This window comes from Apteryx rowi, unplaced genomic scaffold (genome assembly GCF_003343035.1).
Source record: "Apteryx rowi isolate R43461 unplaced genomic scaffold, aptRow1 scaffold_26, whole genome shotgun sequence".
Lineage (NCBI taxonomy): Eukaryota > Metazoa > Chordata > Aves > Apterygiformes > Apterygidae > Apteryx > Apteryx rowi.
This window is the reverse complement of record NW_020448974.1, coordinates 1,775,868-1,792,238: the sequence shown is the minus strand read 5'-3', so window position 1 is coordinate 1,792,238 and position 16,371 is coordinate 1,775,868. Positions and strand designations below refer to the sequence as shown.

General features: G+C 37.4%; 1 protein-coding gene across 1 annotated transcript; it reads left to right on the top strand.

The window, feature by feature from the left end:
• The first annotated feature begins 560 nt into the window (after nt 1-560).
• On the top strand, nt 561-16,371 carry PRKAR1A (protein kinase cAMP-dependent type I regulatory subunit alpha). Its single transcript, XM_026067477.1, has 11 exons — nt 561-669; nt 1,701-1,879; nt 7,181-7,354; nt 7,973-8,064; nt 8,297-8,358; nt 8,885-8,931; nt 9,539-9,697; nt 10,385-10,445; nt 10,732-10,853; nt 11,422-11,503; nt 13,924-16,371. Exons 2-11 carry the CDS (start codon nt 1,703-1,705, stop codon nt 14,094-14,096), a joined length of 1,149 nt encoding a protein of 382 aa, XP_025923262.1. The 5' UTR covers nt 561-669; nt 1,701-1,702; the 3' UTR covers nt 14,097-16,371.

Here is a 16,371-nt window from a genome sequence, read left to right as displayed (position 1 = left end):
ATACTGTGTTTGCGCGGGTTCGTTGCTTATTTGGTACTTGTCACGCTCGTCTTGCTCATCGCGCGAGCAGCAGCAGCAGCTCACGTCCGCTGTCTGTCAGCAGTGCGATGCTTCTTCATGAGGCTATAGATTGCTATTTTATTTATTTATTTAGAGAGTGTAATTTGCAGGCTGTCATGGAGCCCCCGAGTTCCGCCGGGGCTCTTAATTAGTGTTGACCTTCGCTGCCTGAGTTGCCAAAACAAAAGAAGTAACTGGAGAACTTTAAGGCAGCGTTTCAGTCCCCGTGAACTCCTTACTTGGTGTTTGTACAACACATAATACATCTGTGTCTGTGCATGCTTATGCAGGGATTAGCTGTGACAAGAATGAAGTCTTTGAAGTGTTAGCAATTTAGTATTAACTCTAGGCCTCTTGTAATCTCTAGTAGCATAACTTGAAGGAGCATAGTGTTATATTGCCGATGTGGCCATGCATGCTGTGTTTCTCAGCCTGCTGCCTGAATAGGATAAAATACATAATACGACTGCGCTACTTGACTTCTCGGTGACTTGTCATCTCTCAAACTTGTTTTATCTGAATGCATTCTTTTTCACCCCTTAAAAGCTGATCCTGGGATCAACATATCTTACTGCACATTTATAGCTGTTGCCACTACCCTTGTCCAAGGTAAATTTCTTTATATTTTATCAAAAATGTCCTGAGAAATTCTTTCCTGTTTCTTTAGCCATTTCAATGTTAATTGTTTTATGAAGGAAATTATGACTTGTAATGGATTTCTATGTGTGTATATAAATATATACATATACACGTACATATAATGGCTTTATAACCTGAAAGAGAAAAAAGAACTGCTTAAGCACATYTTACTGAAATTGTTGCTGCTGGCACTGTAATTTTAAAGTCTCTTGAAAATGTGGCATTGTAAGATATATGTTTAAATATGTATTCTTGTTTATGTACAATTGAAGATACGTTTTGGGGGATTGCAATGTATTCACTGAAACAGATGTGAAGTGTGGGACAATTTAAAGTAGAGAAGCTTTTTAGGAGAAACACCTCTAATTCCATAGTTTCCGTTAATGTGCACTGCCTGGGCATTTGGGGAACTGGCTTTGGCTTTGACCTTAGTGTTTCTAATACTTTCAGTACTTGCCTTTCTAATTCCCAACTTCTACCYACCTGTCTTTTGACTGTCACCCACCTGGCCCCATACAGAGCATACAGCTCTGTTTGTGAAGTGAGCTTCCCGTCTATGAAATCCTAGGCTTAATCAGCAGAAAGTTTAGCTGGAAACATCACTGATAAGCATCTCATTCCCTGACTTTGAGTGCTCACAGAGCATAAATTGTTGAGGCTTTTCCAGCTYAATCAGATACTTTTCCTCTTGTGCCCGTGGAATATTCTGTAAAGCACCCAAGCATCTTATTTCTTCCCGCATGCTAAATAAGCTTTTCCATAGCTTTGTTAAGCTGAAGATCAAACTGTGGGATTGAATGACTCTCTCACTGGGTAGTTGATAGCTTTTTCTGTCGTTGTTTACCTTGGTTACTAGACTTATAGGTGGTTTTATGCTATGATATTATTAAAATGATAATGCAGCATAACTTTCTTTTTAGGCAGCATGACATGCCTGACTCTATCAGGCAGCAGCATCTTCATTTCCACTGGTTTATTTAACCTTCTTTTTTTCTCTTCAGCAATGGCAGCTTCCAGCAGCAGCAGCAGTGAGGAGGAGCGTAGTCTTCGAGAATGTGAACTCTATGTCCAAAAACACAACATCCAGCAACTTTTGAAGGATTGCATTGTGCAGTTATGTACTGTGCGACCTGAAAGACCCATGGGATTCCTCAGGGAATATTTTGAAAGATTGGAGAAGGTAAAAATAAGTGCTGGGAGGGAAGGAGAATGGAACAACCTAAATTTACAACCTCTCTATGGAATTTTAGAGGCTGACCTTCAGATATGACCAGTGTTCATATTGGTTGTTTGAAACTGGAACTTTTCATAGTTTTTGCCAGTTGATCATGTTTTAAAAGCATCTCTGTAATAACTAAGCATGTATTGCAAAATATAAACTGATGAGGAAATCTGTCTAGCTGGGATGCAGATATAATCCCAATCTAGCATTTCTTCTTAGAAGCTAATAGATAGGATATACTGTCCCTTCTGTGGGCAGATGATAACTGTCTCTTATGACTCCAGTAGATGTTGGCAGTAGGCATTTAGTTTCTTATATTGAGACAAATTATTTACAGTAATTCAAGTGTAGCATAGAAGTAGGCTAGTAGAAGTTATCCCCGTCTACCTGAAATCAAATTGAAATATTTGTATTCCAACTTTCCAGAAGAGCAAGTCATTTCTGCCTTCTTCCAAGAGCTCAGTTTTGGTGGTTTTTTTGTTGTTCCTGCTGCATTTGTCTTCAAGGTGTCTTTGACTGTTTTTTTTGCCGTGAAGTTGCTAGAAACATTCTGGGATCTTGGGGATGGAAAGCATTTTGTCAATATAAGATAGGCATCTCAATGCTYGCATTTGAAGCAATGATTTCATGTTCATTTGGACAATTAATTCTAAATTCCAATATCTAAGCAGACAAGAAAAGAAGTTGTTGTGAAAATGTGAGGTTTTTAAAGACTAATGCAGAGGAAAGGTTATATCTAACTACTGTATTTAGAATACATCACTAGTAAATAGTGTAACAGTGGAGTTGTATAGCAGTCATTTGTAGGTACTCCTTTCAGTACTTGTCTTAGGTGTATGCTTCTCTTTCATCCTAGGTAGGAATTAACAGAGATCAGAAGTATGTGTAGGGAAAATTATCTTGTAATGAAATGATTCATGCTAGATCCTGGAAGAAATGAGTGGATGTTGCAGATCTACCTTCCATAGCTTTTTTTTTTTTTTAATAATGTCTTGAATAAATTATTTCAGAATACCAGCAGCAAACTAGGTAGTAATCAGGTTTTTAAAATCATCGTCCCTTTCTGTTGTCCTGCTTCCTTTCCCAGCTTGGATTCTCAAGTTTTGAAGTACTGATAGATTGCCAACACTTGTGTTATTGTTTTAATAATTATCAAAGTAAATTGCCTTACTGCATTTGGAATAAATTGTAAGCTAACCCATGTGCAGGGTTATAAAATGGGAGTAGTCAGATATTTTCCTTTAGTGAACTGACATGCAACATGTGATATTCAATCTTGAAACTTAGTTTGTCTTTAGCAAGAGAGCAAACCTAGCTCTGAACTTGATTACATGTATTTCAGAGTTGAATAGTATTTTTGTTCTGGTGCAAATGGCTGTCTGTGTGCTCTGTCAGCCTACAAGAAAGCTGAAAATAAAAATGGTTAGGTAACTTTTACCTGAGAATCACTCTTATAGTTTTGGCCAAGGTCTTTCATTTTCAGGTATGTTGGCATAGACTAAGGACATGAGCTAGTGCAGTTGTATCTACAAGGGAAAGCATCACATTCTTACCTTTTTGAATTAAAAAAAATGACTGCTGCTTGCTTTTTTAAGTAGTTTCACCATTCTATCTAATGGGTTGGTCTTAGTTTAGCCAGGTAAGATAGTACCTTAATAGCTATCAAATAACAGAGCAGTGGACATCCTGCACTTCATGAGCGACCTTTGACATCTGTGTCTGGAAAGCACAAATGCTAAGTGCTGTTAACCAGCTCTACCCCAGTACTTAGCTCTGGTTGAGCAAAAAACGTTTGAAAAGGGATTTGTCTCTTTCAGCTTCCAAAAGTAATGTCTGTTGCAGCTTTAATGAAACGGACCTGCTTTTCAGTGTGCCTTCTGAATCCGTTACGCTGAACGAGACTGGGGCTGAGAWGCAGTGGTTTTGTTTTAGGACTGAATTTTGAAGGAACATAATTCAAAACTGAAGCTTGGCTGCTATTTTCTCTCTAGTTATCTTGACAGGTCATCTCTCCACAAAACACACATACAGAGATCATTAACTGTCATGTTGTTAAAATACATTGAACATATTTTAAAATGCTTCTGGATTTGTCTTCAGAGACATTAAAATTACTGCCTCTGAAGCAGTTATAGCTCCTTTAGGAATTCAGATGTGTCCTCTCCTGAGTTATGAAAGCTTTCACATGAATCAATTACTATGCATTGATTGTACAAATGTTTTTATTTTTTCTGTTTGTGGAGGACTGAGACCTCTGTTCTTGCTGTGCAAAGATATCTGGTAACACCAGTGCATGCTAAAAGCTAATAGCTATCCAGTGCTGTGCCTGGCTACATAATTTAGTTTGAGCTGTGGAAACTTAATGTGGAGATCATTATTACAGCCTGCAAGATAAATATTAAATATTGGCCATGGCTGTCCACTGCAATAGGTATACTTTTGAAATATTGTATGTAATTTGGTTATCTGCGTAATAATTTTTATAGAAAACTGCAGTTAAGTTTGTGATTGGCASCTAATCACTTCACTTGTTCCCCACTACCTCCCCTGCTTCCGCAGATACATATCTGAATGATTTTCCATTTTTCCCAAGGGGCTTGCTTGCACGATCATGGTAGTTAAGATAAATTTACTTCGCAGTTGTGAAAAGCTCTGCCTTAAAATCACTTTTTTTTTTCCTAGCTTCCAATGTTTGGATGTGTTTTTTTGTTTGTTTTTGTTTTTTCCCCAAGTATCTGGAGAGCTGATATAGCTTAAACACAGATTAAACRGAAGCAGTTGAGACTAATAGTGTAATGCCAATTACCAGCTATCAGACTATGCAACCTAAAACATAAATTTGAAATAGTGAAAGTCTTCAGCAGCTGATTGAACTCAAATATGAAGTCTCATAACTTTATTAAACTCCTAACTTTAATAAATCTGAAGTCTCATAACTTTAATATTTCTTACTAGTAAGTAACAATTCAAATAGGCTAAATAACAGGCAAGAAATAGTTAGGAAAAWTAAAAATCATGGTTAGTGGTCACTGATGCCACAAACTGAACTTCTTGATCAGCTGAAAGATCAGGATTCAGTATTAGATGTAATAAATAGGCTATCTTAGTAATAAACCTTTTTAATACCGCAATAATGGCTATACTAACCAGTTAAAGGAAAATGAATGTCTTTGTCCAGTATATATTTGAGCAGAGACATCTCCTTGCTCTCATAGACACTGGTTAAATTCTAAGCTAACTGAGAATAAGAACTGTCAATATTTCTTCTGGGTCTAATAAAATTTCTCTCTCATCTGATRTTGTGGCATATGTGATTTAGTATCTGAAATAATAAAGGTGTATTCTAAAAACATGAATATGTGAAAAGCTACTGCTATGAAAACCATGAGATTAGATTCCAGCATGCCATTTACTCCATGGCACTTGGGATGCATAATGTGAATGTATGGTGACTTCTCTCTCTCTCACAGGGTATCTTCCTCTTATGTATATACAGACTCTTTAGGTTAGCTGGTGTATTACAAGTTAATATCCTATCTTACTGACCTGTAACTTGTTTGTATGTCCATGTCCTACCTTAACATGCTTGCGTGGTGGTGTTTTTTTAATGTATCAATGTTAAATCCCAGATCAGGCAGAAATTGCCAGTTGTGCTTTTCCTTTCAGTGCAATTTCTGTTACTTAAATGGACTCACTTTGAGTCGCTTGCAAAACGCTCCTTTGATACACAGCTCCCTAGCTAAATGTTACTAAAGTGCTCTAAAGTGCTTCTAAAGTGCTTCTATCTTTGAAAGTTACACGATTTTGAACAGTGTTTTTATATTTTATGTGATCTTGGAACAAATAGAGCAGCTGATGTTCACTTATTTTAAATGTTGAGGGGTTTTTTTGAGTTGTGTCAAGAGGTCTGTCTGTGAATGGGGAGTATGTTTCTGCAGYTGGTGGTGTTGCCCACTTTGTAGAAAGGTGGTTTAACCACTGCTCAAGCTATTTTTAACAAGATCTTGTGTAATAGATTTCTCTCTCTAAAATAAAGAGAGAAACAAGGCTTTAAATACCTCTTGCTCCCATCGTTTTGAAATGTAGCACTATTTTATTAATGGACAAGAATCAGGAAGTGAAACATAATTCAACAAACCAGTGCGGTTTCTTTGGCTATCTGAGAAGTATAACATGTAAACTCTGTGTAACGGTTATCTGATGTCTCTTTCCTCAAAGTGTTCCTGWTATACATAGCCTCTGTATCTCCGGAGTGGAGTGTGGCAGCCAAACAGCACGCTGCCCACAGGGGAGGGAACAGTTTGATCAAGGACACTGGGACAAACCCAGCTCTTAAAAAGCACTTGGAGTTCTCATACAACAGATGATTCCTTGTTCCTTTAAGGCATGTCCCAAAACYCTGTTCCCATAACACTGGGAGAAATTGATCTTAGCTGTCATGATTCAYATGCTTCGGCTCCAGGCTTTTTGTTTTGTTTTTAATCATCAAGTCTTAGTTAAGTATGGTGAATCTTCTGGAATATAGAAGAATAAAACTTCTGTGTGTTAAGTTAGCTAGACCTTGTTTTATCGCAAGTACACYAGTCTTCTATAATATTACTAGGAACACAACACAGAAGGTAACTGAGGGAAATATTGAAAATGTGTAATGCTGTATGAAGTTGACAAATCTGGCTTGGGCATAAACTGCTGTTTGGCCTCTAGCATCCTTCCTGCAGCTCTTTAGTAAGCAGTGTTCATATTTCTTTCTCCTAAAATACCTGATGGTTATTGAATATCTAGTTGGTTCATGACTTGACCTTGTTTCAAAAGCTTCTCATATAACGTGGATTTCTGAGGAATCACTCTTCTGTCTTTCAAATCAAAAAGGCTTAACACCTCACAGCTGAAAGGAAAGAACTTCTGGGTTCACTATTAGGAAAATTTCTTGATCATCTGTAGAACTTTTTCGTTGCCTACTGAATACACTAATGGAAAGTGTAGTTGAGTTGTTTGTTTATACTTCTTAATGTATTCAATTATTAGTGTAACTTAATAAATACCAGTGGGATATGAATGTTATGAATGAAAGGCATATCTACTATCTGCTTTAAAAGGCCTCTGATCTTGATGGCTCTAGCCTCCCATTTGCCTTAATGTGGGTGTAACAGTACACAGGAAGCTCCCTTGCATTGGCAGACTAAGTTGGAATATGATATGCGACTGTTCTTTTCACTTTACTGGCTTATGTGACACAAACATCTCTTCCTTCCTGTTTAGGAGGAAACAAAACAGTTGTTGAATCAACAGAAGTCTGGTTCACGCTCAGACTCACGGGAAGATGAAATCTCTCCTCCTCCTCCTATGAACCCTGTGGTTAAGGGTCGAAGAAGGCGTGGGGCCATCAGTGCAGAAGTCTATACAGAAGAGGATGCTGCATCTTATGTTAGAAAGGTGCCCTACATCTCAACTGTTCATAAAAATTGCGTCTATAATCAGAGTTTATCTAAGACCTTCTACCATCCTGTGTACTAAATAACACTAAGCTTGTGTGGCTTGTTAAGTCTTATGATAACTGTAAAAAGCAGACCTGTGTGTATAGCTCTTTGGAGGTTAAAGAACTGTCATGCATTTAAACTGTTTTTGCATAACTTGCACTTGTAAATATATATAAACATACATGCACACACACATAAATTATACAACAAAGTGCTTCTGGCTGTCTCACAGCTGCAACAATATTAAGTTTAGCCTAATGGCTGAGCAGATTTGCAGATTTGCTATTCATAGGGAAGTATGGGTTGAACAGATACTGGCACTCTCCTGCGAAAAGAAGTTCCAAACTTACCATGGAATGATGTTTTTAAAAATTGCGTAAAATCGTACAAGATATTACAACTGGGCTATGCAGAAAGTAAACATTGACTATACTTGTTTTTAGATTAATAGTGCTCCAAAAACTGGAAAAACTCAGCTAGTRTTTTGTGGCAATGTGAGTAACCTATTTGGTCTGGGGAATGCAGAAGTCTTTCTCCAAAATTTTAACCTGTTACTTTTTTGATTATGTCCTAGGTTATTCCAAAAGATTATAAGACCATGGCTGCTTTGGCAAAAGCTATTGAGAAGAATGTGCTGTTTGCCCATCTTGATGATAATGAAAGAAGGTAAGAATGGGCCTTTGTAGGATACTCTTTTTAAGACTAAAGTGCAGACTTCAGAAGAGCTAAATGTGTCATCATGTACAAAGCTGCACAGCCTCTTTAGAACAGTCAGTTTAACYGGAGAGGTTACAGGAAAAGTATTTATTCACAGATTGGAGATGCAGATATGTGTATGAATGCACGTGTGCGTGGCAGGTGACCAAGCAGTTGTCTAATTTTGACATCCTTCTTTCAGTGACATCTTTGATGCAATGTTCCCTGTCACCTACATTGCAGGCGAGACTGTGATACAGCAAGGTAAGTGGCAATGTTTACATTGATGAATAAGTTAGAGGTGGTGAGCAAGCTGTGACCTAGTGCCCTTGTTAGTATGCTGCTTTGAAAATAAAAACAGTCTGGATCCAGTGACCCTTTCTTGTCATGTTATGTGAAGCACTGTTTACACTAAAAAGTGAGGAGCGGAGCACTTGTAGGAAGATGTGGTTTCCTTGTATACATTATCTATTGGAAAGATGCTGGTTTGATGGCTCTGTAGAACATGCTATGTGAATTTATGGATCCAATACTCCTTTCAAGTAATTGTGGAAATGCTGCTGATGTCCTGCATACCAGTAGATGTCCTCTTTCATAGGACTAAGACAAATATGAAATCAGCAAAATATAAAATTTCACCCTGTAAGCAGTGCAAAATTTCTCTGCCAACCTTATTATATTACATGTACCAAAGTTGACGTAGATACCTGTTCTGTAAAACATAAATGTTTGGATAGCTTTACTTTCCTTTTTGGTGTGTATTAAATTTTTGATTATTTTTTTTCCTTAGGTGATGAAGGTGATAACTTCTATGTTGTTGATCAAGGAGAAATGGATGTAAGCACTACCAGGTCTTCCTTTGGTGGCTTACCTCGTAGTAATAAGTTCTTACTTGTAGAAACTTAGTTTGGTTTTTAGCCCCTCTGCTCCTTATTGACAACTCAGTCTGAGTGCACAGACTGAGTTGTATTGAGTTTCAAAATGAATGATTTGAACACAAGCAGAATATTAATGCTTTACAAGTGAAGGGTTGTGTCTAGTTGGGTGTGGGACAGACTTTAAAAATGCCTGCCTTACTTTTTCCACTTCAAATCCATATTTTTTTCTGACAACCTCTTGCAARTCCTTCTAGTTGTGTTGCATAGAGACTTCTATAACAAGATTTTATTTCCCATCCAAGGATCTCTGGAGTACGCGTGCATAGCCTCTGTGCATGTGATGTAGACAAGACTCCCTTTGTCCATGAATGTAAAACTTTTGACCAGCATTGGCACTTCAACCCTGGAGTGTTGATGAAGTCCTGAAATGGTCCACTCTGACTTTATAGATGCTAGGATTTCTCCCTTTACTATAAAGGAAAGGTGGGGTAGCAGGATCTGTGCTGTCTTTGACCAGCTCACATGACACCATGGGCTTTGGCTCAGCACCATGCATTGCCTTTCAGGTTTATGTGAACAACGAGTGGGCAACTGGTGTTGGTGAAGGTGGGAGCTTTGGAGAGCTTGCCCTTATATATGGAACTCCCCGAGCTGCAACTGTCAAAGCAAAGACAAATGTGAAGTTGTGGGGCATCGACAGAGATAGCTATAGAAGGATCCTGATGGTAAGCATTTTTCTGGCTGATGTGTGGCTTATGCCATTGACTCAAGTAGCTGTGCTGACCTGGATTATGCTTGTGGTTTTACTGTTCACTCAACTTCTACTGGTTATTTGACCTTCTATCAGCTCCTGTCTCTTGCTGGAGATATTTATTCAAAATCCTGCTATCTCTTTTGTGATTGGAAAGCTGATCACTCAGCATACATTTATCAGGAATGGCGGGGGTTGGGTAGTCTTGGGTTAGCAGAACAACAATTCCAGCATTACAAATGCAGTGTTAAATTGAACTGCAAATATAATGCTTACTGGTTAGCTTCTGCCAGATGTTTTGGTTCTGCTCTGTATTTTAGCCTGCTAAGTTGTAAGTAGTGTATGTGAATGACAACTGTAAGTAACATGGGCAGGTGTTGTGAGCTTTGGTAAGGTTATACAGTAAGAATGCACTTCATAAACATCAGGGCCATGACAAATGCTCAAGTGCTTTATGAAGGTTGCTGAGCTTTCTGAAATCTTACTGAAGTAATGGAATTTGAAAGCCCTTAATCTTGTGGATTTAGGGCTTGTGATACAGGATGCAGTAAGTCTGGTTAAACTGTATTTCTATGTCTTGAATTTTAGTTGAAGGCTGACATCAAACATGAAGTAGAAAAACTTACTTTGGTATGTGTGTGGTTGTTTTCTTTTTTAATAGGGAAGTACTTTAAGAAAGAGAAAAATGTATGAAGAATTCCTTAGTAAAGTATCTATACTGGGTAAGTGAGAAGATTTATTGTAAAATGGGCTAAATTATCATATTGCAATAATAATAATGCTGGGTAACAGCGTTATTGTTACATGTTGTCATGGTAATTTGTTTAAACAGACTGGAAAACCTGTATTGCTTTTCTGCATCATTCCAAGATAATTTCTATTGAATTCTTGATATTTGCGCGAATGTTGCCAGAAACAGAAAGTAGGTTGACTCCTGAATGTAAGGAGAAGAAAAAATACAATTTGTGCCTCAGAAGGTAATCTATTAATGAATTGTTGACTCTACAGAATCCTTGGACAAATGGGAGCGTCTCACTGTAGCCGATGCATTGGAACCAGTACAGTTTGAGGATGGGCAAAAGATTGTGGTCCAGGGAGAGCCAGGAGATGAGTTCTTCATTATCTTGGAGGTAAGCAAGGTCAAAATTAAAAGCTTGGAAGTTTACTGATGTTTAACATTGCTCATTCTGCCTCTAAATAGACCTTGGGAGAAAAATGAAATTTAAGAATGTACTCTTAGATAATTGCTAATAAATTACTGGACATGCAGAAGCTTATATTTAGTTTTACTATTTTTGCAAATGGCAATTCCAGGAAAAGTAACAAATTTCTGGCTTAAACTAGCTTATCCTATTCCAAAAGAGTAGAGACCCATTCTAGATAGCTAGTCAGTCTTGCTAGTGTTGTTAGTGTTCTGTATGGGGTTTTTTGCTAGTCATACTGTCATAGTGTTATGAGAGAAATGGGAAGAAATCAGTGGTGTAGATAAGTAAATATCCAAGACACTTTAAAAAAAAAAAATAAAAGACAAGTGATATTTATGGAACAGTCTAGTGAACTATGCATGAACTGTGTAGTGTTTTTAAATATTGAGACATCACAATGGTTATTTCTGCAAAACAGCTGATCCCTTGTTGAATTCAATGTTTCAAGTGATATTGGAAATTCCAGTTGTTTAATTGTTGTGATTTATTAAAGGGCACAGCTGCAGTGTTACAGCGTCGATCAGAAAACGAAGAATTTGTTGAAGTGGGCAGACTGGCACCTTCTGATTATTTTGGTGAGTTACGTAGTGACAACTGTGATTACGTACAGCCCTGCCACTGTTGTACCTTACTCCATTGGTGGCTGCTGTGGATAACAGTCTTGGGATGGATTTGCTTAATTGCTGTTTTTGCTAACTCTCGTAGTTTGGCTCAACTTTGGGTAAGTATCAAAGTCATTTGGCATTAAGCTGTGTATGTGCATGTTATAAAAAAGTGTTAGTCTTAGAATACTTCATGTTTAAAAGGCCCTCTGGTGATTTAGTTCAATCCCTCTGCTCAAAGCCAGGCTGGCTTTGAAGTTATATCAGGTTGCCGTGGGATGTGTCCTTTCCAGTTTTCCTCGTCTCTAAAGATGGACATCCCACAACCACTCTGGACAATCTCTTTCATTGTTTGACTAATCTCCATTGTGAGGAATTTTTTTACTTAAGGAATTTTCCTTTTTGCAACTTGTTGTTTCTCAGCCTCTCACTGTGCACCTCTGAGAGTAGTCGAGTTCCATCTTTATAACCACTCATTCTGTAGTTGAAGACAACTGTAAGATTCCTATCTTAGCCTTCTCCTCTCCAGGTTGGACTCACACAGCTCTTTCAGCATCTCTTTGTACGTCCTGTGCTGCAGTCCCCTAATGATCTGGGTGGCACTGTTGGACTTGCTCTGTTTTGTTAGCATCCTGTACSGGGGAACCCAAAACTGGGTGCAGTACTCTGGATGTAGTCTCATACTTACCGAATAGGGTCTCCTTTGCCCCCTGTGGAAGGTGTTCTTGCTAAACTAAAGTTACATGGTGGTGAAAAAGCTCATGTATGTTGGCAAAGAAAAGTGCAAAGATCCTATAAATACTGATTTATGGAGACTTTGAGATAATCTTCACATGGAACTAATCACTTGTCTAGGGTATGTTCATTTATTCAGCGTTGCACATAAGGGCTGGAGAGATATGCCTACAGAGCATTCTTGAAGAATAATATAACATTATATAATGAGGTATTCCTGACTGACTTATTCTGCGTTCTGAAGAAAAGTGGCTAGAATCTTTGAAACAAAACAAAACCAAGCCAAAAAGAAACCTATTCAGAACCTATTTAATACTTGAATGCCTCCCTCTCAAAAAAAAAAATCAAAAAATCAGGTTTAAGATAGAAAAGGTGTAGGGAAGGTGTAGGAGAGAAGACCTAAGCTGTCCTCTTGCAAAAGTGTTCTGGCTGTCCGTTCAGTTTTCCAGCTTTGCAGATGATGTAATAAATAAATACTCTGTTGCAAGGCCTGATGTGCTCAAGAGTGCAGTAAAAGTACTGGATCTGACCAAAGATCTGTTTAGCTCAGTATCTAGTACTTGATGTTTATTGTATGTATGCCAAGTTATTCTTCTCTAATCTTTCCCTTGATGTATACTCAGTTTCCCACTCCTGAACTAAAAGTTGTCTCTACCATTGCGTTCAGGTGCTGCAGACCTGTCTCCCAAGGGTTTGTTTCGTTTTCCCTTAGAACCTACTTATTCTTTTGCAGCCTGTGTTGTGGAGGCCAGTGAGTTCAAGAGTTTTAATTGGGCACAGAGGAAAAGTTTTTCCTGATTTCTTTTAAACATCCCTTCTGATAATGCATGCAAATTTATTCTCAGAGGAGCACTGAGTTCTTTCCTCAGTCCAGAACATGAAGATGTCCAGCCCAACTGCTTAAAAACAGAAACACCCCAAAACTGATACTGGGTTTCTTTTAGTCTTGTTCCTAGGAATGTTAGGGCTAACTATTGCAACAAATGGGGAAAAAAAGCTTGTTGAACATTTAATTTCCGAATATGTTGTTTAGCAATTGTAACAGGTATTTGAAACAAAGTTTTTGGCACATTTATGTGACTTACAAAATGGGAGTAGTAGACTTCAAGATACTTGAAGTCCAGTTCCTGATCTTGATTAGCTATAGTGCAAAGGTTCCTGTTTTGTGCATTTAATATTTTTACTTCAATATCATGGTCTTGTTTTTGCCTTTAGTTACCTAGAAATACCCGAATTGAACAGTCACATAACTACATTTTAGAAAACTRCCTGCTTGTTTTCTAGGAAAATTACATGGTTAACTGAGACATGGCCTTTCTTCAAATAGACCAGATGCTGAAAACTCTTCAGGCATTTTTCAGAAACACTTGAATGCAGACAGACTTAAAAAAAAAAAAAAAAAAAAAAAAAAAAAAAAAAAAAAAAAAAAAAAAAAAAAAAAAAAAAAAAAAAGTTTCAGTCAGTTGCTCAAGTAATTCTTTTACACTGGCTTCACGATTGCTTATAGTGTAACTACATAGATTCTTGTTCTGATCGATATTAAATCCTGAATTACCTTCCATTCAATTCTTACAACAGTTTGAAATACAACAGGGTAATTTCTTTGGCTCTTTGTATGTTGATTTCTAATGCTGTTCGCACTTTTCCTGTTGCCCTAGGTGAAATAGCTCTGTTGATGAACCGTCCTCGTGCTGCCACAGTTGTTGCTCGTGGCCTGTTGAAATGTGTAAAGCTTGACCGACCCCGATTTGAACGTGTCCTGGGTCCATGCTCGGATATTCTCAAACGAAACATCCAGCAGTACAACAGTTTTGTATCGCTGTCTGTCTGAAATTTTCCTCACTATTGAAAACATGCTTCACAAATGCAGACTGCTTTATTACCCTTGTGCAGAGCCACATTGCCACTGGCATTTGCAGCTTCCTGTCTGTTTTAAAAAGGAAAAAAAAGCTTTTCATGGCACTATTTTTAATTTAGAGCATATTAGTTCTGTGCTCTCTGTCCCATTAAATAAATAGGAAAAAATTCTATGGAGACTTTTGCTGTTACAGCTTCTCTCTGTGCAACATAGTGTCCAACTCRGGCAAATGCAGCCTTGCTTTAGTGAGGGAGAGATCTCCTGACACCTCACCAATTGCCATAGAGTAAGGAGGTAAGAGAGGAAAAAAAAATTAAGGTGTTTCTCAAATTGTTGGACGTACTTTAAGGCTATAGTCATAATCTGCTGTATTTCTCTTCAAATGAGAACTGCCCTTGTAACCAAGCTTCTTGGGGTTTGGGTTCTTTTTAATTTTTTGGGTACTGTAATCCTGGGTTCAATCGTGAGGCATCAGCTGCTAAAGAAAGCCACAGTTGGAATTTAACAGTATCATTGTTCCTGTGTCTGCTGGTTTAAGATTGCTTAGTTATGTTTTTGTCAAGTGTAAAGCAAACAAAGTTTTCAAGGTTTATAGTTCTGGTGAACTACTGGAGTTGTTACTTAATTTGCTGACTTGCCGCAACTAACTTTTTTTCTTCAGCTGTAGATTTGCCATTTAAAATCTTTCCTCTTCAAAGTGGCAAGAACCAAATGTTGCATTAAATGCTTAACTTTGGTCTCTAGTACATAGACTGGTGTAAGAATAGCACAGCTATCCAGCTGTTAGTAATATTCAAATACGAGATTGGTGCAGAAATTGGAAGCATATGTTTTGTTTTCCCTGTGACTCTTGCTTGCTATGTATTCCTCAGTTGACTTTTTTAATGATCTTCAGTTCAGCTCACCCTTTGGTACCAGGTAAAACAATTTTGAGTATTTATGGCCAGCATCAATTGCAGGGGAGATCATTCCTGGTCCATTTAGATACCATTATTATTGGTAGAAAATGTGAGGCAGAAAAAGTGAATGTTCCGACTTTCCAGCAACACTCAGTTGTTTTAAATATGTTTTGTTTTTAAATCAATCAATTTATAATTTTTAAACTTGTTAATTATAAATCTAGTCTAAATACAAAAGGTGCATTCTTTCCTTGCTTATCCAATCTACATGACASAGATATTTCATACTTGCTCTCTTTTCCGAGTCCAATATGTTGCAGAGTCTTAAATGTATTTAAGTATTTACCAGCTTTGTGTTACATTATTCTGTGCGCACCAATACTTCCCAAAAGTTTTTACTGAATTCCACRGTTCAATAATGGTAGGCAATTTTTAAGGTTTCCTTTAAACTGTAATTTATATAAAGTAGTGTAGGTTTGTATTTGGGAGTGACAGCAAGCAGTTTTGCATTTGTTGTGCAACTACTTCTAACCATGGAGCCCTTGTTTTTATTTCTTTTCCAAGGTGATATGGATTAAAATTCAACAGACTTTCTCTCAGGCTTGTAGATGATTAAAGAGAGTCTGCTAATTGATGCAAAATAACACTGAGGATATCAGGCCTTTACAAAAGATTTTAGGGTATTTCTGACTGAAATGCCACTAGTGGGATTTAAATGCTTACGTGGTACAAGTTCTCTACTCAGAAAATGTTGAGTAGAGGATTTCGGCCAGTGCCAGTAATGAATGAGCAAATGCTACCTTTTTTTGGTGAAACAGTTTTCTTCAGTTCTGACTATCAAGGTTTTTTCTTCACATGTGTTCTTCATGTTACTTTGAAGCACCAAAAACTGTGTGAACTAGTTAGAGCTCCACAAAATGCACATTTTTTTATATAAGGCTTTCTAATCAAGTTTCACTACTGCATCTTTTTAGCTTGCTGATTACTCCCTTTTGTAGTTTTACCTACAAGATTTTAAGATAAATCAGCTAAGTCTGAGTTAAATATTAATCACAGTTACAGCTTTACCTTTGTGTGCAATTTAAATATGTTTGAAACCACAATTGGCATAGTTTTGCCTTAGCTAACATTCAGGGCTTTAGAAATAATTTTTTTGCTAGTCCACCTTTAGCGAATTTATGAAGTCTATTGCCCCAGAAAGCTATAGTCAACCAGAGGACCATTTTTGTATTGTTACCTGACTATATAAGTCTGACTTACTGTATGTGCTAATATATTATATTATATTCCTTTTGTTATAGATTGTCCTAATGGCAGGTAAAGCAATAAAATGATTTAAATTCTTAAAT